The sequence below is a fragment of the Folsomia candida genome, unplaced genomic scaffold, assembly GCF_002217175.1.
Source record: "Folsomia candida strain VU population unplaced genomic scaffold, ASM221717v1 Fcan01_Sc006, whole genome shotgun sequence".
In the NCBI taxonomy this organism is placed as follows: Eukaryota; Metazoa; Arthropoda; class Collembola; order Entomobryomorpha; family Isotomidae; genus Folsomia; species Folsomia candida.
This window is the reverse complement of record NW_019091198.1, coordinates 9,918,750-9,942,884: the sequence shown is the minus strand read 5'-3', so window position 1 is coordinate 9,942,884 and position 24,135 is coordinate 9,918,750. Positions and strand designations below refer to the sequence as shown.

Sequence of the window (24,135 nt, the reverse complement as noted above, 5' to 3'; positions counted from 1 at the left end):
CGTCAAGTGAAATTATATTTCAATATTGTATCTCGAGTTGTGTACAGAAATTTCATAAAATTTTACCATCGGAAGATCTGAAATCTGAATATAAGCACAAAACAACCAGTTCCAAGGTAAATATTGTTTCTTTCTTTACCCAATTACTTTTACAAGCATCAGTTTGCGACAAATACATAATAAGTCTTGTACTTAATTGTAAGTTTATCAGAAATTGCACTTCCAAATAATTTTGAAGTTCATCTCCCCTTCTTCGTCCCAACTCGGTGACGTTCGACGACAATGACGAGAGTAGCCGCCGCCGCAGATAAGCAGGGATATCATGAATCGGGTGAGAACGACAATAGCAGGAAACCATATTTATAATTTTAACCTTAATTATATAACCTTCTTGTACCGGACGGACAATCCGATTATAATGGAACATGCAAATAATTAATTATCGTACTCGAATTGCAAACCATTGTAATTAGCTTTTGCGCATATGCGCGCACAGCATCGACAAACTATGCAAGGTAGAAGAATAATAATTAACAATAATTAATCATGATCGACCCGAGTAATAATTCTGTGGTGTTAAGACTTTTTGCTTGCGTCGTCTATCACTTGCAATACAACAGCGTAAAAACTATGAAAGGGTTAGATAACCCGAACCACGCACTCGCATATTAATAAATAACGCCTCATCATCAACATATGTACCTCTCGCTCCTTTAACAACGTTTTCAATTTTACTTCTATCACTTTTGCAACCCCACCAAAATATTGGTTAGTTGGTTGGTTGGTTGATAAACATAGAGAACGAGTTGATTTAAAAGATTTGTGTATAATACCCATTTCCCTGTAGTATCTCGAATAAAAATTAGTTTACGGATTTGATTGTTGTGAATTGCACATTTTTCCTTCATTCCACCAGCGAGAGTGATTCGGGCAGCCGTGTAAATATCTCAATTACATACGATTATCTTTAATAGCATCTCTTCTTGTTCTTCTTAGGAGCGGAGGAAGACGTGCTCTTCTTTTAATTAGTACATATATATATTTATATATTTTTTAAGCGTCACATAGCAGCGTTGCTAATAATGAATGATGTGATAATCATATTGCAGCGCAGAACTATAAACACTAAAAAGAGTATAATATGTAACAAGACAGTGATTAAAAATACCAGTAAAATACCAAAATAAAGAGCTTAATTACCACCAACATCGCCATTGTAATAATTTACCATGTATTGCGCCGGCTATTTTAGTAATATATTTATAGAAGATTACATAGTTGTACCGAGAGTAATAACAGGAAGGTACACAATCTCTAGTAGTTGCTGTGATATAGTATATGTATCTTAGAATTAGTACTTTAGAATTGTTCGCGTTTTACACATAGGTAATTTGATAAAAGAGCGACCACCGGATTTTTTTCATATATTTTGACTAATTACTACCCTGAATTCTATCAATATTAATCCACAGGGGAGCCAAGACTTCTGTATTAACTGAGATTATTTCAAGGAAAAAATTTAGGAAGATTTTTTTTCGCGTTAATCTAAGAGTTGTTCTAATAAATAACGACGAAAGAACGACGACGACAAACAAGGAGTTTGATTACTTTTTCCAAATATTTTCGTTAAAATACTCATGGATATCACCTAATTTTTTATGTTAGTAATTTATCTGTATCTTAAAAAGGCTCGGCTGAAGTGACACTGTATAAAATTGATTGAAGAACTTCAATAAATATCAGGACAGCGAGACCAATCTCCAGAACTCTTGCAAGTCCAATAGTCCTGTCGAACGAGATGAGTCTAGAATAACATACATAATAACAATTAATAATCTATATTTATGTATATAACTAATTTTATGTTCATGGAAATTGTTCATGGAATCCATTTGTTCGCCTAAATTCTTAATTCCCGTATTCTGCGGTGTTTTAAATTCAATTCTTAATTGTAGTTCTTACCACATTCCCAGTGTCCGGATCCTTCTCTTTGTAAAACCAGATAGGATCGTGAGGAGTAAATGGTTTGCCTACACATTTATAGGGTTCATAAATATTAGCGTTAAAATTAACATAATTCCTTTGTTGTATGTGCGTATATACCTTCCCCGGCTGCCTTTTCGGCTTCAGACTCTCGCTGTCGGCGAACAGCACGTTGTTTCTCTTCTAAACGGACTTTCTCAGTGTTTGCTTCGTCCCATCTGCCCTCTTCCATAAGCCGTTGATCTGGCCGTTGTCGACAGTCTGTTGGCGCAACTCCACTCTCCTGTTCGTTAAGTTGAGCAGCGAATTCGGTAAAATTGTAGTATTTCTCACAGTCAGTGCTAAAATAATATTGATTGTGTTCTCATTAATTTTCAATACCACATATGTATCAAGTTTTAAGATCACATAGATGAATACTCACGGTGGCATTCTCCTAATCCACATGGTCTCCGGTGTTCCAAGTTCCAAAACCGGTTTTCCGCTCTTGTCAGAGTCTTTGTGTTTGAGCACTTTGCAGGCCTCAATTTTCGCGTCCCAAGTACCATTTAGCACCCATCGAATACGTTCTTGCTTGTCCATAACGCATCCGGTTACCTGTGTGAATTAATAATTTCATAGGTTATATATTATGAAATTATGACATTTATTCAACCCGTAACAAATAATGTATAAAACACTAACCTTTCGCTGAATGTCACGGTTAAAGTACGAGTATGCCATGTACTTTAGGTGACACTTATCACCCGTGGTGTGATTAATTATTTCCATTTCCCCATGATTGTCGACCCATAATTTTCCAACAATGATATTGTGGACAGTTGTAGTGACTTTTCTCCAAGTGTAGTGGTTCCCTTTAATAGTGTAACAATATAATGCAATTTTACATCAAACTTTTAAAAAAAATAGTATTTTTTTAGCGTAAAAGATGAATTACCAGACTCGTTAAAAACCAAATGAGCTATGCCCAGTGGAATAATTTGCAGATATTTCCCTCGAAATTTGGAAGATAAACAGACTTCTTGCCATGACTTCCATCCGCGACCATCGACATGCTGAGCCGCCATGGGTGGGTGATGGGAAACCTGCTCACTAAAATTACCACACTCGATCGTTATATATATATATTAACCCTCTTATCTGACGTTTTTTTGTTGCAATAAATAGTACTAAAATAACAGTGTTAATATCTGTCAAAATGGCAAATATTTTTGTGAGGGCGAATTGTTACAAAGGAGTTTTCGACTCGTTTGCTTCGAAATCAAACGAGTCGAATGACTGGAGCACTTAGATATGACTTTTTTCGGCTCATAGAACCAGAATCTTTCCATGGAATAAATCACTAAACTTGTTTTCTCTCTCTACACATGCAAATACTAAACAAAATAATTTCTTTATACTACACTTGCCTGATGCATCGCCATCCCAAGTCATCAGTTCGATCACACTCGTACGTTTCTCCAAGCAGAGGATTAAATGGTTTTCCAGTACGAACCTTTATTTTTTTAATTTTGAGATTAGCGATGGTTGAAAATATATCTTTTTCAATCCAAAACAAATAGATTAATTGTACTCACGGCTGTAGTTGCGTAAGACGATACAGTAAAGGCTGCAACATATGCTAACTGCTCACAAGCATCGGAACATTTTGCTGCTTGATCTAAAATTTCACTGTACTCAAAATCTTCAGCCAGCCTTTGCAGCATGGACAATGGTTCCGAGAAGTTGACAGGCATTGGAATCTTGGTTAGGTCTTTCCCAATGCAGTTCTTGACAATGCTCCAGAGGTTGAGAGGATAGTCCGGCTTATCGGGAACCCTCTTGCGACGGATTCTTTTGGAAACTGTTTTAGTGGACTTGTCATCCTTAATGGACGACTGCTCACTAGCCAAATTGTTGGCCTTGGACTGAAAATTGATAATTTGACTTGTAAAAACAATGAAATCAAAAATACGTCCAATATATCTTAGAATACCTTTGTTCTAATGCATCTCACAGTCTGACTAGCACCTTGGGTACTATTGTTCTCGTCATTATCACTGCTGGAATTTCCACCTTCAGATTTCTACAAACATAATGATAACAGACATGCAATAAATATATTAATGTAATGCTCTCCTCCTGTAGAAAAAATGCAATCTAACAACCAACCTGTGAATCTGTACTAATACCGCTAGAAGTCCGACGATGCGCGGAAATAGGCACGTCAACAGTAAACTCATTTGCCATGTCGGATGTCTCTACAGCGTCATAAAACATTGACTCATCATCCTCGTCCGACTGGACGTTTTGCGACTGGCCTTTGATTAACATTCATCAATTATTGTTAGGTTAATTTAGTATGAAACAAATACATTAATCAATGAATTAAAGTAACATGAGCTTACTATGACCAGCCGCCACAGCAGCAGCTTCCTCAAGTTTCGTGTGCTGTTTTGCAAGCTCTTCAACGACTTTTTCCAATCTTTGTCTCTGTTCTTTTTCAAACTGAATTGCCTTCTGCCACTTTTTCCCCTGTGTCTGAGCAGCCTTGGCATATTCGCTGCAAGCCTGTGGTAGAAGAAATAAAAAAAGACAATTGCAACATGTCACTTTTGACAACAAATCATTACATTGATTTTAACCCTTACATTGATCATGGCTGTGGATGTGATACGAAACAAGGTGGCCCTCTCATTGACTTGTTTCACTTTGGAGACAATTTCATGTGGACTGTCAGTGGATTCAAGCTCGCTCAATGCTTTCTACATACACACAAATAATGAAACACGAGCTTGTTTAGCAATCATGTCATTTAGCCATCATGTCAAATAAAAAGCATGTTTGTGGAACTTACTTGCAAAGTACTTCCATGCTTGTTGATAAGATCGCAACAGGTCTGCATATCCTCCAACTTGGCAGAGAGCATTCGAAATACGTTTTGAACTTGAAGACTGTCCGGTGGTGCTGCAGCTTCTTCCATTTCATCGTCCTCTTCTGACTCCATGGTGCGGATTGCCTTTGCCTTCGCCAGTTCCAATGCAGTGACCCATCTAAATAAAGATGATCATTTCATTTTTTAGATATTTTACTTAGGAACAAACCATGATAGCGTCGAAAATACATTTAAACTTCGTTGTTTCTGTACCTTTGTCGCTCTACTTCAGAGGTGGCACGAAGGTGAAACTAAAATTCAGTAAGACAATAAAAGTATACAGTGAGGATGACTTCGTTAAACTAAATCATAAAAATCAATAAATTGTATATATTTTTACCGTCTGCGTCCCACCGTTGGAAACAACCAGATTACACGTGTCTTCCGTATAGATAAGAGCACCGTGAAGACTTATAGAGCCTCGGCATGTATGGCTCATCTCTTGCTGACTCCTACGCAATATAAACAAACAGACATGAATTAGTCATTTCCTTTCATAATTATCCACCCACACATACAACTCTAGCGTACCTGTAATAGGACAATGTCCCACTGGAAAGGACAAACCATCTCTTCTGATACCCCTTCAAATAGTTGGTCCATTTGTGCAACCATCCCTTCATCTCCGGCTCCTTGCTGCTGCTAGGCCCATCTCCTCCGCCGCCACTCATCTCGCCGCCTCGGCCGCCGTGCCGATGCCCGCTACTGATGGAAGGTTGGGGTGAATGGTTCGGCAAGGGGGAGAATACTGCGGGCTGTAAAAACAAAATGACATCATCCTCCTATTCAGCTGTCAATATTCACTCCTTTCCTTACAAACCTTATCCTCCGTGAGATCGCCAAGACGATGGCGACGACTTCCTTTTTCCCGTTTGCGAGAAGTGCTCGCCCTTCCGTTGGCGAAGGCCAGGTCGGGTGTGGTGGGACTAGTCTGACCAGTCAGCTGTGGGTGGGGGATGAAGGGGACGAAGAGTTGTTTCTTCCTTCTTCCTCTCCACTTTTCCTTTGCTGATTTGCCCTAATTTTTGGATGTGTAAATTGGACTTGTCAAACAAAAAAACTGCGGGGGAGGGGGTCCGATGGTAATTGGGGTCGTTGTGTCTGACTCGCAAATTGTGTTTTTTTTACAGCAGCGGATGGACTACTGGACTCGGTGAGACACGTTCAATGGAAATCCTATTGCGTGCAGCAAAACCACTACTTTGAGGAATACTGCAGTCGTAAGTAGGAGTCAAGTCAGTGGTGATAATAATAATACCAAGTGGAGGATGTTTTCTTTCAGTGTGAATAAGGTAGCAAAGAAGAAATATCCCCGTCACCAATCACCACCGAGCAAAATTCATCCTTGGTGCGAAAACACTGCGAGCAAGTCAAGTGAGTGTCGAAAGGAGACTTGCAATTTGTAAAACCATGTCTCAAATTCCCATGCCGAGTTGGCCATGCAAAAATGAGAGAAAGAAAATGCGAAAAAATTGGCAAATAGATTCGACCACACCCACACCCGTATGGTTCTTGTGCGCTACAGTGGCCCGCCACCACACACTTTTGGCGAGCTGCTGATGATGATGGATGGGAATGGAGTGTGACTGGGCTGACTGACAATCAGTGTGATAATGCGTCATCCACCATGAGATTGAGATGACCATGGAACTATAAACCTAACTTTTATCGCATATTTCATATTATTAATAGTTTGAGCAATGTAATGTCTGGGCACTTGTTGGTGGGTAATGATGCCATGCATATGAATGGTGTATTTGTATTTGCACAATATTCATTCTGAAGGGTAAATGTTTGTTAAAAAGGTACAAGAGTTTACCCGAGAGAGAGGTAGTATTGTTTGTAATACTCTTTTCATTCTCAGATATTTGTGTGTAGTAATGATAAAGAATCCAAATTTGCATCCAGTCTCTCATTGTGTTTATTTTTTCTCTACAAAGATATATTCCAGTACACATGCATGGAAATGGGGGGACATGGCAAAAGTAGTAGTAAGTGCGTATGGTGTGTATTTCATTGACAAAGGCCTTTTCGTTCTGCGTCATGTATATGTCTTCCCTTCTTCGATCTGCGTGTCGCCGTTGTTCCGAAATCCTATAGCAGGGTATTTAACTGATTTCTCTCCAATACTTGACTTTTTCAACAGCAGAAGTAACAATTGCTTCTAATAAACCTATAGTGCTACTGATTAATTAGTTAATTATTTATATTTAGAAAAATTTGAGTAACAAATAACACAGCGAAGACTTGCATAGATTCGGTAGTAGGATCGGATCATCAATGTTAGAGACTGAGACTGGAATAAGTTTTCTGATTTTTTTAAGACCTCTCTGTCTGTATAAAAAATTGCTGCTCGACTACTCAGCAAATACACAGGGGTCGGGTCGTCGGTCGATACAAAAAATTGACCCATCAAAAAAAAATGACTACAAATTTAGAAAAACTTAACAATTATCATTATTCTACTTTCCTAGTAGTACATGGTACGTAACATAGCTTAAAATGCAGAAATAGTACATTGTTACGAGTAATACAAAACGCTAAGTAACAAAAACAGTAAATGCGATGATCGACGGTTTTTATATATTAATTATTTACACAACCTTAAATGCTAATAGTCTCAATGTCTGTATATGGTTATGTTCACCACCTAGCTTTCGTTTTATTTATTGACTCTGCGGAATTACTGCGGCCCCACCTGGAATAGTCAAAACAATTCTTAATTACTTCCACCCTAATGAGGCAAAATTATGTACATCACCGAGAGATTCAAAAGCTCTAAGCATCTAATTATTGATTTGTTAGCGTAATAAATAGTCATGAGTCGAATGCAAGAAGAGAAGGGAAGAAAATAAATAAAAAGTAAATAAAATTAGATATCAAATTTACCTAAATGAGCCAACTTACTTAGAAGGCCTGAAAAATAAATGGTAGCAACGCGAGGAAGGTTTTTATAGGTTGGACAACACCAGACCATAATTGCAAATAATTGCAAAAATACTGTTGCTGGTGTTGGATTCAAGCGTCAAATGGAATGGCTTGGATAAAAATATGTACTGCAGTGGTCACTTTCAGTGAACGAAGAAGCTCAATCAAGCTCAACAATTAGCTTAAAAATCAAAAGAAAGCAAAACTTTGAGTAGCATAGGTTTTGGTCTAATTAGTTCCATATTATATTTTATATTTAATTCAACTACTATATATTGGATTATTACGGTATCGTATTACAAATCATCCTACTAACCACACTGTCTGTGAAACTTAGGATACATTTTTTTGTGACTATTAAATACGACTTATTATTGTAGAAAAAAAAAGTGGAAAAATGTAACTCCGAGAACAAAGGTGTTACATGTAATTTGGACTTTGGAAGGAATGATGATCAATCAATAATTCTAGAATTGAATTTCACACATGGTAAAAAAATTTCGCTCTCTCACTCACTTGCACAAACATACACACAATCAATCATTATTATCAAGCATAGGAATAATTTAAAAACAAAAGTCAAGTTCTTTTTTGGATAGCAATTGACCCAGTATATTGGGAGTAGGTAGGTAGTTGGGTATTACAAAATTCATCACATTTTAACAAAATTTGCTTTTAAACACCTCAAAGATTTTCTCAGTACAAGTAGACAAAGAAGTATGTATAAAAATATTTCATAGATTGGGGATCAATAATTAATTCTTTCAACGTGTGTAATCCCATAAATAAATAATTCTCAAGGGTCTAGTAACAACTACAAAGCCATACAAAGTCAACGTATATAATGAGATTTTAAAAATATCGGTCACACCGATACTGCAAAACGATTTTGAAAATAATAATATAATAGAAGCAATTGTACGACGCACTTCTACTAAATAAAATTATCAACAGTTCATCATAGGCTGTTGCGGCGGTGTGTAATGGCACATAAATATTCCGTGAGAATACTCACCTTGATGGGAAGAAACATACGGAAGTAACATATGTGGTGGACCGTGGGGGTAACCCATATTCATTACTGGAACGACGCCGTAAGGGAATCCTACATGAGAAGCGCCACCCTGAGTTGCTCCTCCTTGATTGTATCCTTGTCCATTCGCGGAGACAACAGGCCTAATCATAATTTGATTTGATTAATAACATTTCGCTATTAGTAAATGCAACCCATTCATACTAGTTGACCAACAGATCTATTACTTACGTTTGGTTTTGCGGATTAGGTGTGTTTGAAGGTGTGTTGATATTTGGATGTTGGTTCTGGGGACCATTATGCTGCATAAAATGAACCTGCTGGTGCATTTGTGCTGCACCACCCTCTTGCGTGGCATATACTGGCATGTTAGGAGGAAGCCTCATGACCTGCAAGATAAATTTCAGTCGTTTTCATTGATGAAGATACCTCGTAACAGAGGATGACGTAGCAATCACGTGCAATGAATGGAATAAGTACCTGAGGGAAATTTGGCTGTGGTACATATGCATAGTGTGGTGCTCCTGCTGCTTGAACCAAGAGCGGAGGACCTGCAGTCATTTGAATTGGTGGCGTCATGTCTGATCTAGGAGGTCCACCAATCATTCCTCCTACACAAGCACGATTTGTATATTATTAGCATGCTCAACGAAATACATTATTTGAGTGAAGAGAAGCTAAAACAAATTATTCGATGGTATACCTTTACGATGTGGTTGACCTCCTCCTCCATGACGAGGGGTTGCACCACCTGAAGATCCCGAAGAGCTAGACGATGGAGTCAGTGCTGCCGTTTGAGCGTACGGCTGACCGTATAAAATAGATTGCATAGAAATAGGCATATATTGAGGAATTTGCTGTGGCGGCATCATCTGAGGCGTTGAAGGTTGAGCAGGTGTGCTCGGAGGTCGTGGAGGCGTACTTGGAGAGCGCTACAGGAAAATAGCAATAAATTAATTTATGATTCAATATCTCAAGTTGTCTGGCCAAACTTCAATGATAAAGTACTTACTGATGTGAACGACTTTGTGCATGGATTGAACTCCTTTGCGTTGGGGTTGAAAGTGAATTTCTTCTTATCTGAATCGCTAGATTTAGAATCACAAGAGCCAGGAGTGTGCATATTCGACATGTTGCCACCACTACTGACGGGGGTTCCATTGTTATTAGATGTATTGACACTAATGTTCGATACACTATTATTAACAGAGTTTGGCGACACCACGCCGGTAGCACCACTATTTGCAACTTTATCATTAACTTCTACACTAGCTTGTGGAAAGGGAGTGGCTTGAGGCACAGGTTCCTCTTTCTGAGATTTATTAGTAGTATTAGACGGTGGGCTCATTGTACGTGTCGACGTTTGCCCACCCAAGTCAGCTGCAGCCGGTGGTATATTCGCATTCATCGACTGTGCGTTAGGATGTGGCTGGTTCATAGGCATTCTACGTGGAGGTTGATTTTGATCTGATAATTGAAAATTTCTACCAAAGTCTTTCAATTTTGAGGGATCCTCACGACCTAAAACGCAATGCACATCAAAATTTGTTAGTCAGAAACGAACGTAACTTTCAAGTGTGACGGAATTTTAAAAAGTTGAACGTACCACTACCACCAGCAGTACCACCTCCGCGTCTATCATTGGCTTTATTTGGCACTCCCCGACCACGACCACTGCCACCGTCGTCCATTCGACGCCCATCATTGTGACCTCCGCCCTGAGGGGGATATTGGTTTGGTGGCGGACCACGTCGATTATCATAGTTATTACGCCTATCATGGTAAGAATTATTTGGAGGACCACCATAACCCCCACGAGGGGTTTGGTTTTGAGTGTAAATTTTATTTCGAGGATTATTAGTTGCATTATTGTTCGTAGCCCCATTATTATTCATTGGAATTCCTTGTTGAGGCATGGGTTGGGTATTTGGCTGAGCAGTGCCCATTCTACGTGAGGGCGGAATATATTTATCGCTACTGCCACTGAAAATCAACAACATGAATAAACTGTACCTTACTTTTAAGATTACAACATATTATGTAAGAAAAAACTCTACTTACCCAGAATTATTTGTATTCGTATTGTTATTATTGTTATTGTTATGCGAGTGGCTTGAATTTCGTGGTCGTACAACGGCTGAGAAAGCTTCCTCTTCATCTTCACCATTTTCCAGTTCACTACGTTCCCAAGAAACGACATTTTTCTCAATCTCTTGAGCCACCTGGGCGGCTTGCTGCTCATGACGCTTCAAAGCATCAGAATCAGTTTTATCAATTTGAGTGGTGTATCCGCTCAAATCCTGGCTATACGATGAGACAACGCCGTATTTCTCCTCGTTCTTCTTGAACATGTCTTTAGCTTCCCACCCATTTTCCTAATATTATAGTTATTACGATTAGTTTGAGAGATTAGTCAAAGTCCATAATTTTACTAGTTTAGTAAAGGAATAAGAGTGACTCTTAGTAATTAGTCCTACCTTTCCAGTGCCTAAATCCGTATCCAGTGATAAATCTTCATCGGAAGTTGCATCAGGTCCGTCCCAAGGAGTGAGTTGTTTATCCCTTGCCGTGACATTTCGCGTTGCCGAAATTGCCGCGTCTGTGGCAAAGTCTCTCGTCGCGTAAGTGGTGTCCACGCTTTTGAATTTAACTGACAACATCTATTCGAAAACCAATCACACAAAAAATGAATAACGAAACTAGTCTATTTCACGGAATGAGTAAACTTCTTTAAAACAGTTAAGGTCAACTCACCTTATCCACCGGAACGACTAAGACGTCGAAGCTTTTCTGGATGGGCGTGTCCTCCGTCATCCCCTCCGTGATCAGGTGAGCCGCCTCTATCATGAGTTCATGCCGCTCGGAAGAGTATGCCGAAAACACTCCATCAAACTTACGTCCATCCCTGATGGCAATTTCACACTGACAACCCACAAGGATCGCCATGTTATAAATGAAACAGTCATTTTCCGACTTTCTTCCATCCGGCCTGAAAATAACAGAACCACAATTCATCAGTCTCATCTCTCAACTACACATTACAAACTTCACCATCTTATCGTACTACAACTTACTTGCTTGGATTACTCCTATTCTGGCCCTTCGCCCCCTTGAGATGAGCCGGTTTCATTTTCAACCTTTCTTATCCCTCCCGTTCTTTTCTTCCTTCTCAACAATCAATCCCTCCCGAGTCCACTGGCTCTCAAGAAGACGAAGAAGAAGAGAAGAAGAAGACGAAGCGACGGCACGACACTCCTGAACCGGACCACGACGATTTCCACACGACCTGATTCTTCCCCTCTGATCGCCAACGACTCTTACTTAAATGACCACCAGTTTCAAAGGGAAGTAGACTTTTCAAACTGTTATCCTTCCACCACCACCACCACCCGCAAGCGAGTTGTGAGGGGTAGTTTGGGTAGTTGTGTGATGACCTTTTTCGCCGCACACTGACCCCTCCGAGATGATGTGCTGACCTGTGGAAGGAAGGCAGAGAGTTGAGAGACAGGGGTCACTTTTTGACCTAAAAGCACGAGACGATCTTTTGGAGAATGAATGGATGGATGGATGGAAGTTGGAGAGAGAAAGAGGGTTCTGCTGATATGGGAGCGAATATTACTCGTGTGACTGGTGGTGGTTTCAGCAGTGGAAGTGGTGCTGCTTCTTCCTTCACGCACGCTCCACCCCTCCTCTCCTCCCCCCTCCATCGTCCCCGCCAGGTGGTGCGCGACGCCGGATGCGACAACCCGTGCCAATTCCACCACCAATTTTATTCACCCTCTTCCACACCCACCATTTCATCCCCATTTCCACAAGTTATTAGTGAGGAAAGGTCATTGGAAGAGAAAAGTTGACTGATTGTGGCATTATTTTATTTTTATTCTCCACTTAAGTCGTCACAATCAATAAACTTTGGTAAACATTTCATATGCAGCATGTTACTGTTATATATGTGCTTGTTTGACAGTTAAATAAGCAATATGAATGAGTTTCGGTGAGAGAAAAAGTCATAAAAAATGTCGGGTTGTTGTATATTAATAAAGTGAGATGAGTGTGGAAGGGCTGTTAAAAATTGACTAGTTTCATAGTTTGGCAATATGTAACGATATTTAGCAATGAGACTATGCGACTATGTGAGAAAATTGAGACAATCCTAAACTCGATATGTTAAAGGAAATGCAAATTTATATAATCTCTCGTTATCAAGTTGGGAGTGATTAAGTATTTTATAACGATTATTTTGTAAGCACACAATTTGGTTGAAGAGCAGGCAGGAAATCCTGGATAAGATCGGTAGCTTACTTACATAAAAGGATAGATAATATTTTAGTCTTACTTATATAAAGAAATGGAAAGATTGACGGACTGAGCGAACAACTGGGCTGGCTGGGCTTTTGTAGGGATTCAGATTTATGAATTGAATTAGACACTCTGTTTTATTACTATTACTGACTTGCTCATATTTACCACTATGGTTTAGTCTCGTCTCGTCTCTTAATGTGAAACCGGAATATCAATAGTTATAGCAGTGTTGCTTAATTACTTGAGTTTGTAATTAATTACTAATTACTTAATTACATCCGACGAGAGAAAGTAATTAATTACGCAATTACTAATTACATCAGTCGAGTAATTAATTACATTTACAATTACTTCCGTCAAAAGTAATTAATTACTTAATTACAAATTAATTACATTTTTTATATAATCATGAAGTATGGTATAGTTACGCAAGTATTAATTTCCCGGTATCAAAGTTGCTATCGCTTGATCTCAAGGTTATACCGGTCATCTGGTAAATTTTTACCAGCCGACCTTTTTTAAGAATTTGTTACCGATATGGTAAAACTTTAATACCGAGCTATTACTACATTGCATCACTTACCAGTACCACTTTGGTAGAGTCACAAATGAATACCGCTTGGTACTATTTTAATACCAAGCGGTAAAAGCTAAGAGCGTAAATGTACGAATACGTAATGTAATTTACATTTGTATTTAGGGGCCGTCTATAAATTGCGTAACGCAAAAATCACGATTTTCTAGACCCCCCCTCCCCTCCTTTAACACCACTAAAATAATATTTATTATTGATCAGAATATAAGCTGTGTTCGCAGAGTTTGTACGAAAAAAAATCACAAAAAGTGTCGAAAAAAGCTGACTACGCAAGAGTCGTACAAGAAGGTCCCTCCTTTAACATGTGTAACATAGGCACGATATCATTGGAGCCTTAGACCCCCCCTCCCCCCCTGTTGCGTTACGTAATTTATGGACGGCGCCTTACAGTAAATACAAAGAACTATAATTAACATTTCAAGATTAAGCAGTTAATTAATCCAAAGATGATCCTAAGTATATTCCAACTTCTCAAATTAAAAGGAAATTAATAATTGATTGGGGGAGCGTAATTAACGCAAAATTAATCTTCACCATCTTCCAAAAATGAGCTCGCAAATCAAGATTTTACACAATACACAGTCTAATTCGAAGCAACCGGGTAATTAATTACTTTGTTACTCAATTGCAGCCAAGTAATTATTTACTAATTACAATTACATTGCGACAAAGTAATTAAAATCAATTACTTAATTACTTCTCGATTTTTCTTGTAATTAATTACGTAATTAATTACTTTTGTAATTAATTACTACAACACTGAGTTATAGTTAGTTACTGACGAGCTCCATGATCCATCTCAAAATGTATAAGTGTCAAAGTACATGAGTAGAATGGAAAAACTGCAGTCTGAGAATGAGAAATATGTACTTGGGCTGGAGAATGATCGAAAAGCTTATGAAACGTATAAAGGCATAAACGTATAGTCAATAAATAATTACATGTACTGACCTTTTCTTCAGATCGACTCAAGTGCCCGGATATTAAGGTATTTCTTAACTCAACACTTACTTAAAACTTTCGATAAGCTGGAAGTATTTTGTGCCTGGAGAGTAATTAGTTTTCACTTTGAAACTAAACAAGTAAGTGATGAATTTAGATGCACGTGAATATCAGAAACTGTCTGAAAAGACGATGTATGACAAATGGAGTCGAAACTGATTCTGATGACCCGTGGATTCAGATCTCACCTTTTTTACAGATTATGTATTGTGGGACTGGACATGAAGAGCAGATATGCAGAGCGGGCAGAGGACAAGAAATGCTGGATAATACAATACATAACATATTTCACTTACAAAGGATCGGTCGGGGGCTGGAAATAATGGATGGAATTTGGGTACTCAAATACTTGGAAGTGTAAAATTAAATCCCATATTGAACGACTTCTGAATGACACATCACCACCGTTAGCATGCATATCATAACGTGTCACATTCATCTATCTATGTATCGTATGGCGATAAGTTTCAAGTATGGAAATTTTAAAATTTGTTTAGACTATGGCTCGGATTATTAAAATGAACCATTTCCTAAACGTTTATTGGTTTCTTGTTGCTTTTGCCAAGCCAAACTTATGCCACTGGACGGATGATAATTGAGGCGACGTATTGTAATTCTTGATGGAATTTGAAACTATACAGGTCTCCAAACTCCAACTAAATATGTAACTATGTACGAATAACCTTTGGATTTTGGATGGATTTATATCCATCCAGTATTGACTGAGAATAAGAATAAATGTACTTTTCGTAGGTTTCATGACACACTGATTGAGTAATTCGAGCCAACTTGATTATGTCGACGAGGAGAGAAGGGACAATAGAATTATCTCAAAATACAAAGTCAAAAGGTCATGTAAACAAGTAAAATAACGTCCCAGAAGGAAGAAGGGTGAGATGAACGTGTAAAGAACGACTATTTTATAGTGCGAGAGATATGGACAAGATGCATCATCGATAACTGACACGCGTATCTAATTTTATAACCATTCGTATTAATTATTCTTTTTTTAAACAAGACGATTATTTATATAGGCGAATGGTTTTGGTTTTTGTAGAGTTTCATATATTTTAAGTCTCCTTCTGTAAGTACTGACTCATCCCTAAAATGTCAATCCTACTTTTGGAATGGAAGGAGCATTGGAGTTGTCAAACGGAGAAACAAACGTTTATCCCGAGAAGTGGTAAAAACTTTTCTTAATCTCGGATTGTGTAAAGCTCCTCTTGACACTTTAAGTGATGGGCATATCATGGAATACGTAGAATACTTATCGTTAGGCGAAACTAAACATCAAAAACCCGACTTGCACTATACTAGCTGAAAGACAAACTTCAAGATTTGGGGCATTTTGAGATGATAAGTCAGTTCTTCTGTCTAAAAAGCTTGGAGTTTCACAAATAATTTTTAATTTTTAACTTCTCTCCGCTTTCCATACTATATGCATTTGAACTTGCATATATGGCGATGATTTTACAGCACATACATAAATAAATTATCCTTCCTTAATCTGATTTTAGGAAAGTGCTTATCAAAGGTAATTTTAATTGTTTTAATTATGTTGCTGGAAAAGTCATGGATAATTAGATTTTAATTGAGTCACTTTAATAATCCGAGTTTCATAGTAATTTCATATATCATAATTTTTCATATATGTAGAGGCGACCAATCCAAGCCTACGCAAAAGGACAAATTGAGACAAGAACTGACTACGGGTGCAGTTGGCTTTCACTCTCGAAGCTTTTCAAGTCTCAAGTTGTACCCACATGAACTTAATTATTTCAATTAACGACTACAATTACAAGAACAGAAATATACATGGAATCATTAAAACATAAATATCATTTTCTCTAGAGCTGCATGCGTCTACCTGTCAAATGTCAAAATGATTTGATCTCTAGTATTTATGTAATCATGTATTTTCAGGTATCGTATGCATTTCACTTATTAGAACATTTTAGCCCAAAAAATATCATATTCTCAATGTACATATTTAGTTGCAAGATGGTGCATTACATCACGTTTCTCAAAACCACAATCAACAAATTAGTTTTCACGACTTTCTCACCACCGCCATATTTTTGCGATACGTGTTTGTTTGGGGAACAGATTGAGGTAAGGATTTCATAAAGTTTCCGAATTATGCAACTTGAATTGATTCCTTGTGGTGTTCACTAGTTGAAGAGTCTTGACTTGGTTTTGTGGGAGTTGTGTGGAACCAAAGTGTTATGAAACACGCTCATGGGCAATAATACATAAATTAATTCGCAAGGTTGTGTAACCTGTAAGAAGCAGGATGGAATTACACGAGCGAGAGGAGGAAAGGAGAAAAGAGTCGCCAAAATGTGGCAAATAAGGAGACAGCTCTCCGAAAAGCTAAACACTATCCACCACCAAATATCGGCTTATGCACTTGCTGATGTATGTAGCTGTCAAAACAAGCAACTCATGGATTTACTTACTTTCGCAAAGAATATGTTTGTGGAATTGATTAAAATCCTGGAAAAGGATCGGTCTGTTCCGGGAAAAGGGCCGAACTTTTCAAGCAAATCCAGTTTATGACTTATATTATGACTTAGAGTCGTCAGTCGTCATCATCATATTAGCACAAGTCTCAAAAACCGACAATTGTCCAGGGAATTGGAATCGCTCTTGTTCTTGAAGAACTTTTAATTTAGAAGAACCATGTTTCCCCAAACTTTTTATGATGACTTGAAATTTTTCATGCAATTTACAACGACTTGACAAGAAAAACTCTTGCTAATATGTCAGAAAACCTTATCATCGGAGATGTCTCGTATTTCCTTTGATGCGATAACTTTTTGCCTGATTATTGATCATCTTTGTCTACGTGTCTATTACTTCTTCGCCTGAATGAATATGTGACTCATCATCATTCGAGGAGGCGTTTTGTTTGGCTGGAAAGCCATTATTCTCTCCAGACCATGATGGTCGATGAGTAGTAGTCCGTCAGTCAGTAAGTAGGTCTACTACCCCAACTTAACTCGAGACAGTGGACAATGCGAAATGGATGGATGGCGATGTGATCCGACTTGCAAATTATTAAATGGAAGAGACCTAAATTTAGCCCTGCTCTTGATTGCCGTCCTTCCAACCACCCTGTTTTAATTATGATTGCTTTTTGTTGTTAACTTCCGTCTCCATGGATGGTTTATAGCTCGACTTTGCATTCGCCATCACCTTTATTCCTCCAACGACGACGACGGCTTCTTTTTAAGGTGAAGTGTATTATAAGTGAGAATAAGTAACCCCTTGATCGCTCATGCTCAAACAACAGGAGAGGCAGGCAAAAAGAGGGGGACATGGCAGATATACTTACTTACCTAGTAGTCACAAAGTATGGATCGAAACCAACCACACGGCTCGATCTGCTAAAACCAAAAACCTATCTAAAAGGAGCAAAAGTGTTGAATTGCACTTGCTGACTTCCACAAATGGCAAAGAGCAGTTCGAGGTTTGTCGAGTTTATGAAGTAGCAGCAGTCACAGGTCGATAAGTGTTCAGCTCATATAGATCGTTTATTAATGCTAGTCTTATTCTCTGACAGGCCATAATACACCTTGTACATAAATACATTCATTCATTCATACTTACCTTCCGCTTGTCATGACAAATTCCTGTCAAAAAAATCCTACTGTTTCAAGTCATTTAAACATTGTATAATAGCAATCAATTGGTGAGACGGTGTAGGCAAATCCGGAAGTAGTGGAAAAAAGCAATACAACAAATAATACCAACTTCAGTTCATCATTTACGAGTTTCAGCACAAAAGTTCTTCTCTTTTCTGTACAAAACTTAATCTCTAACTGGAATCGTGGTGTCTAAAAAACATAGCATAACAAATCAGCAAGTGACGCTATATACCCAAATTCTGTGATTGTTCTTCCCTGGGTGTCCCTGCCATTGTTAAATTAAATACTGGTGGTGGTGGCGAGTGATTAAACGGCCTTTACTAAATAATACACGATTCGATTGAATTCATGGCCACTGACAATCGTTCGTGTTAACATCAGAGCAATATTAAAAGTGAACCTTTTTTAAAGACGTGATTCAAGTATCGAAAATACATCTCACTGTGTTCAATACCATTAAATACATGAGACGATCGTGTTGTTGAGATATTTTACATAGGACAATCATAATAAATAAATAAATAACGGTGTTGTAATCACAAAACCATACGAAATACGTTTATAAACTGCAAGTATGACAAGCGTTGTGACAAAGTCTAATGAGAATTTCTTCAGGCAGTCGAAGAAATCGGACGTGGTAATGACGGGTAAGAGAGTTTAATGGTCCACATAGATTTATCGCATGAAATTACATACTGAGATCCAAAAAATTATGTACATTGCACGAATTAGGATCAAATCAGATCTAATGTTTCTCCAAAAGAGTAAGATTTACTTTCCAGATCGTTATGTTGATTTTGTTTGGGTATGCGTTTTAATTGCGATGTAAAAAAAATTATTTGCACTCAAAATTTAAAAAGTGGAGGACCTGTCAAAAAAGGAAGTTAAGCAAATAATCGTAATTTTTAAATTTACAGAGGAACAGCTCCTAAAAAAAGAGTTTATTACTCCTGACGAAGTTCTTCGGCTGAACAGAGTCACTGAAAGTAAGTTAACTACCAATTCATCCATGGCTTATCTCTATAATTAAATAAGCCAAATAACTGCATTTACATTTAAAATATTCTTACTTTCGGCACTGTCAGCATAAATTTTATTGAGTTTGAGTTAACCACGTGTACAAAAAACCATTACATCAGAGGCTATGATTATAATTAAGGCTTTTAGTGCAACATGATGCGCTTGGTCAGCTATCCTTGTCGATTTGCCCCACAGACAAGACCCACGCTGCCACTATTTTTGCCCATATATGTACATAGCTAGAACGGCAAGGTTATCTTTTCCGTGTGTACTAATCCACGCAAATTGGTACATGGTTAAAAATTTACATGACATCTGATCTACTCCGTCCTAGAGTAGATTGAGGTGAAAAAAGGGAAAATTTGCATTAGCAAGCAAACATTTCCTCATTTTAGCACACCTTTCTGTAAAACGGCAACGTTCCAATTTACGGCAAAAAGACTGATTTATGCATTTGAGACTATTTTTGGTCGGTATGTTGCACATGCTCTACCACCGTTTACCTTCTCAATATATTAATTTTCAGAGTAATTATCCTCCATATTTTACCAAATGTTTAAATTAATGCTCCTCCATTCCATATTTTGTCAGGCTACCTCTGCAAACCGGAAGAAAACGTGTATGAAATCGACTTCACCCGTTTCAAAATTCGAGACATGGAGACAAATACAGTGTTGTTTGAAATAGCTAAGCCGACAGGTGAATAATGTTTTTAAGCGTTTAACCATGGTCGAATTTTTCACACTTTCTTTCCTATCCTCTATAATTCCCCACTCGATGAATCACCACCTCACCACCACTTTGCCTTCCAATTTTACAGAGGTTGTGGACTCGTTGCCGCATGACAACGACGAAGACATCGATCCAAACGCTGGTCGGTTCGTAAGGTACCAATTCACACCACAGTTCCTGCGTCTCAAGATTGTGGGAGCGACGTGAGTAGACTTTTGACATCATTCTGATTTGTTCATCTGCAACGGATGAATTATTATCGTGCCTCTGCGACGAAATATTTTCCTCGAAAAAAAATATTCGGCAGCAGTGGTTCAAGACAAAGAAATTAGCATTTGCTTACAAATTCTGCATGGTTTAGGGCCAATATGCAAAGTGAGTTATGTAATAAGTATGCTTATATTTATAAATTATTTTTTTGCAGGGTTGAATTCACGGTGGGGACAAAGGCTGTAGAAAACTTCAGAATGATTGAAAGACACTTTTTCCGAGACAGACTGCTGAAAACGTTCGATTTCGAATTTGGGTTCTGCATCCCTCACAGTCGGAACACGTGTGAACACATTTACGAATTTCCACCACTTACTCCCGAACTAAGTGAGAATTTAGAGATAACTTTTGTACAATTTTAAATAGTTCAATTTCTTAACCAATTTTATAATATTTGCAGCCAAGGACATGATCGCAACCCCATTTGAGACTCGATCCGACTCTTTCTACTTTGTGGACAACAGGTTAATAATGCACAACAAAGCGGACTATGCATATAACGGTGGGCTCCAAGTTCCTTAATCAAGTGACAAGAAAAGTGAGAAATTCATGCAATTAAGAGTATAATTCGGCTATAAATATACATATGTATCTCGTCATCATCATCGCATTTAGTTCATTGCCTAAATAAAAATAGACCGTGTGGACACGTATGTAGTTCGTAGCCAGCAGTATCAAACTGAAGTAATTTAGTTCCTTATAACACGTAATAATGTTCAATTTAAAATCTTCTGTCCCCTCATCTGGTCACCACAATAATAATAAAATAATGCACCGTGGTGGATCCACCCCTCGAGTTGATTAGTTAGTTGTAGTCTTGTAGGGTACGTCAGTCCTCACTAAATAGTTAATAGAGTTGTTATTAGCATTAAATCATTAAATAAATAATACCACGGAAATATATATGTGAATGAAATGATGCTAAATAATAAGAAGAAGGAATCAAATTTACGACAAAAACAACGTGCTTATTATCGCCTCTGACAAGCTATGCAGCATTATTGTATTCTCTTTTTTAAGTACCGCAGCAAAATTTTACTATTGGTTTGAAATGATTTTAATAATAACTTATAATAAGAATTGATGGTTTAAAACAAACGCAAATAAATAAAATAATGCAAATAAATATTAATTAATTTGGGAACAAGTTTTATTGCTGGATAAAATCTTTCTTATTTAATTTCGTGATTATAAATTCATCAAGCGTTAATGTTTGATGTACAATTTTCCCTTTCCGGGCAACTTGTGTTCGACAACGCGACGAAGGAGGCTCCCTTGGGGACGGGCGAGCGAGGTGCAATTGGTCTCATCGCTGTTATCTGGACAATCTCGAACTGAGATGGGTTATCAAAGGATAACATTTAATATCTCATATACATAAAGCGTGTGAACGTATATTTACTTAAATTGATACTTACTTCCATCACAAATATATTCTGGGGGGATGCATGTAAATTCATCGTCGCATTTAACCTGTGTGGGATTAATTACAATTGCGTGAATTAGAATAGATTTTTGTTGTAAGTTCATGCGAAAACAGAAGAATTTCTTATTTGTTTCTTACATGGCTTGGATTTGGGCAAGGACAATTCCTTTCGTCACTCAGATCGCCGCAGTCGTTATCACCATCACTATTTTTTGGGGGGTTAGATAAGTAATTATGTCTTTACTTACGTCACCAGCCTAACCGCAAATGAATTAATAGTAGTAAAAAAATACCAGATCCATCGCTCAGGGATGCAGTTTCCGTTTTCGCATAAGAACTAAACAGCAGATTTACAATAGTTATTTATAAATAAACCATAAAATTATTAATGTTTTTATAAAAGTAATTCTACCTCTCCTGGGTCACACAGTTGGGGACCGCATAAGTCCTCACTTTCGTCACTCATGTCCCCACAATCGTCATTTCGGTCACACGTCCAATTAATTGGGATGCAATGTCCATTGGTACATTCAAACTAAAGTAATGCATATTGCTTATTTTATTCCATCGTTTGAAACTGATTATGTTTTGATGCGATAAAATATTGTAATGTAAAATTACCTGACTGTCAGGATTGCACCCCTGCTGGAAAGCTTGAATATTTCCAAGAAATATAAAATTTGCAGAATGATTCCATACTATTGAAAATGCAAATTATGAAGGTACTTACCAGGGTGTGCGAGTGTCAAAACCAGAACGAAAAGAATGGGACGCATCTTTTTCAAATTTATTTTTTCACAAAAAAACTGGGATCAGTTTCGAAATCAGGCCGAAAAGAGGGGAGGAATGTAATAAAGCTTTCCTGCAAAAACTGGGTGAATATATAGAAAAATATTGTTGTTATCTTATCATTACCATTATTGCGTGAAAAGAATTGGGTTTAGGTCAGGGCTGGATGGCTTGACTTATATGTTAAACATACTGGATGTGAATGAAGTACTTTATAAAAATAGGAATATGGATTACATGATGTGATGTGACAGGGGTCTGAAAAGTGTTGAATAAATATTGTGATCTCGTGTGATTAAAGTTGATCTCTTCAGTATCATAAAGATATTTTAAAGTTTGGAAAACCCATAAAATGCGACTTTTCAGGAACCCTGACCAAATATTATATGACGCTTTGTATCATGTATTCCTTATCTATTATCCTGCAGATGCTATTGCTGGAAATCCATCGCATGCATTTACCATCCATTATATTTGTGACAAATTATCGTATTAAGCCGTTTTGACAATCTGCTCCAGCCGGATTCAATTGATGCCATCAATCAAGTTAAACAATCAATCAGTTCAAAAAGTTCCATTGTCTTGTTCGTTTGTTTGTTGTGAATTTTTAAAATGTAATTATGATTCCTGGCCAGGATGAGATATGTGGAGAGCAGGTATTATTTAACCTAACTCGATCCATTATCCTTCAATACGCCATACAAGGCAAAAAATATCAAGTTAAGCATTTAATTGGTTCAGGTAGTTATTTCAATAAGTTAATGAGTTGCCACACCACATTTCAAATAAAGTTTGCATTCATGTATATAATTAATTTCAGGTACATATTTATAGCGATGAGTAACGTTGAGACGGCTTGAATTGCTTGGCGTATTCTCATTTTCCCCAAATGGTCAATATATATATATTAAATGGACAATGATCGTGAGATTATACCACGGTTAACTATTTTAATTTGATCTTGTTCATCAGGTTAGTGTCACCATGAAACATGGAACATTGTACATGAAATGGATAAGCACAGTAACAAAGACGTGAAAATGTTACTGCCACGCTTTTCAAAACATGAAGTGGAAGGTCTGCCATGAAATGTTCGTAAAAAAACAGATCCATCTTGGACACAAATTTTTATGATGTTGGATAAAAATCATTTAACATGTATCGTTTTAATTCGTCTCTTCATTCATTTCATTATTCATTAATTACCCAATCTTCACAATACTTGAGATAAATATCTCTCGCATTCCATGATCAGCTATAAATAAAATAATGCTCGCAAATATAATGACCATTTCATATACAATTCATGCATGCATTTTGCCTAAAAGTCAATTCGCAGTCAACAACATCCCCAAAAATTTCCAAATTTTAAAGTTCCAAAAGTTGAAGTTATTTAAAACTCATGATTTCATTTTAATGGGTTTCTCACGAGTTTCATGATAAAAATTGAGGTTTTCTTGGCTGGGGTGGGCTGAAAGAAGAAAGCGGGCG

General features: G+C 37.5%; 4 protein-coding genes and 1 long non-coding RNA gene across 10 annotated transcripts; 2 read left to right on the top strand and 3 right to left on the bottom strand.

Moving 5' to 3' along the window:
• LOC110851497 (oxysterol-binding protein 1) lies at nt 1–6,478 on the bottom strand. Its single transcript, XM_022099293.2, has 17 exons — nt 5,718–6,478; nt 5,429–5,652; nt 5,238–5,349; nt 5,111–5,148; nt 4,820–5,015; nt 4,614–4,727; nt 4,371–4,533; nt 4,135–4,283; nt 3,959–4,048; nt 3,561–3,890; nt 3,393–3,478; nt 2,921–3,075; nt 2,668–2,837; nt 2,408–2,580; nt 2,104–2,324; nt 1,963–2,030; nt 1–1,804 (listed from the first exon to the last, which is right to left on the bottom strand). The coding sequence occupies exons 2-17, from the start codon at nt 5,566–5,568 to the stop codon at nt 1,730–1,732; spliced, it is 2,280 nt and encodes a 759-aa protein (XP_021954985.1). The 5' UTR covers nt 5,569–5,652; nt 5,718–6,478; the 3' UTR covers nt 1–1,729.
• Nucleotides 6,479–6,794: 316 nt separating this feature from the next.
• Nucleotides 6,795–14,935, bottom strand: LOC110850755 (ataxin-2). 6 transcript variants are annotated; one of them, XM_035853071.1, is made up of 12 exons: nt 11,933–12,497; nt 11,613–11,847; nt 11,336–11,518; nt 10,920–11,233; nt 10,465–10,841; nt 9,871–10,379; nt 9,562–9,790; nt 9,339–9,469; nt 9,090–9,247; nt 8,841–9,001; nt 7,787–7,813; nt 6,795–7,595 (listed from the first exon to the last, which is right to left on the bottom strand). In XM_035853071.1, exons 1-12 carry the CDS (start codon nt 11,986–11,988, stop codon nt 7,564–7,566), a joined length of 2,412 nt encoding a protein of 803 aa, XP_035708964.1. In that variant the 5' UTR covers nt 11,989–12,497; the 3' UTR covers nt 6,795–7,563. The 6 variants fall into 6 exon arrangements, with proteins under 6 accessions (XP_035708964.1, XP_035708966.1, XP_035708967.1 ...); XM_035853073.1 differs by having other exon boundaries at nt 7,805–7,813; XM_035853074.1 differs by lacking the exon at nt 7,787–7,813 and having other exon boundaries at nt 11,933–12,496.
• Nucleotides 14,936–18,112: 3,177 nt separating this feature from the next.
• Nucleotides 18,113–21,380, top strand: LOC110850782 (protein unc-119 homolog B). Its single transcript, XM_022098344.2, has 6 exons — nt 18,113–19,054; nt 19,325–19,393; nt 20,019–20,126; nt 20,248–20,362; nt 20,584–20,756; nt 20,830–21,380. Exons 1-6 carry the CDS (start codon nt 18,982–18,984, stop codon nt 20,949–20,951), a joined length of 660 nt encoding a protein of 219 aa, XP_021954036.1. The 5' UTR covers nt 18,113–18,981; the 3' UTR covers nt 20,952–21,380.
• A 177-nt stretch (nt 21,381–21,557) lies between these two features.
• LOC110850783 (low-density lipoprotein receptor-related protein 8) lies at nt 21,558–22,732 on the bottom strand. The gene is made up of 7 exons (XM_022098345.2): nt 22,586–22,732; nt 22,477–22,508; nt 22,268–22,390; nt 22,149–22,192; nt 21,994–22,060; nt 21,848–21,902; nt 21,558–21,763 (listed from the first exon to the last, which is right to left on the bottom strand). Exons 1-7 carry the CDS (start codon nt 22,629–22,631, stop codon nt 21,636–21,638), a joined length of 495 nt encoding a protein of 164 aa, XP_021954037.1. The 5' UTR covers nt 22,632–22,732; the 3' UTR covers nt 21,558–21,635.
• A 473-nt stretch (nt 22,733–23,205) lies between these two features.
• Nucleotides 23,206–23,803, top strand: LOC118435992. Its single transcript, XR_004835107.1, has 3 exons — nt 23,206–23,385; nt 23,465–23,536; nt 23,617–23,803. It is a non-coding gene; the product is annotated as an uncharacterized LOC118435992 (long non-coding RNA).
• Nucleotides 23,804–24,135: the final 332 nt, after the last annotated feature.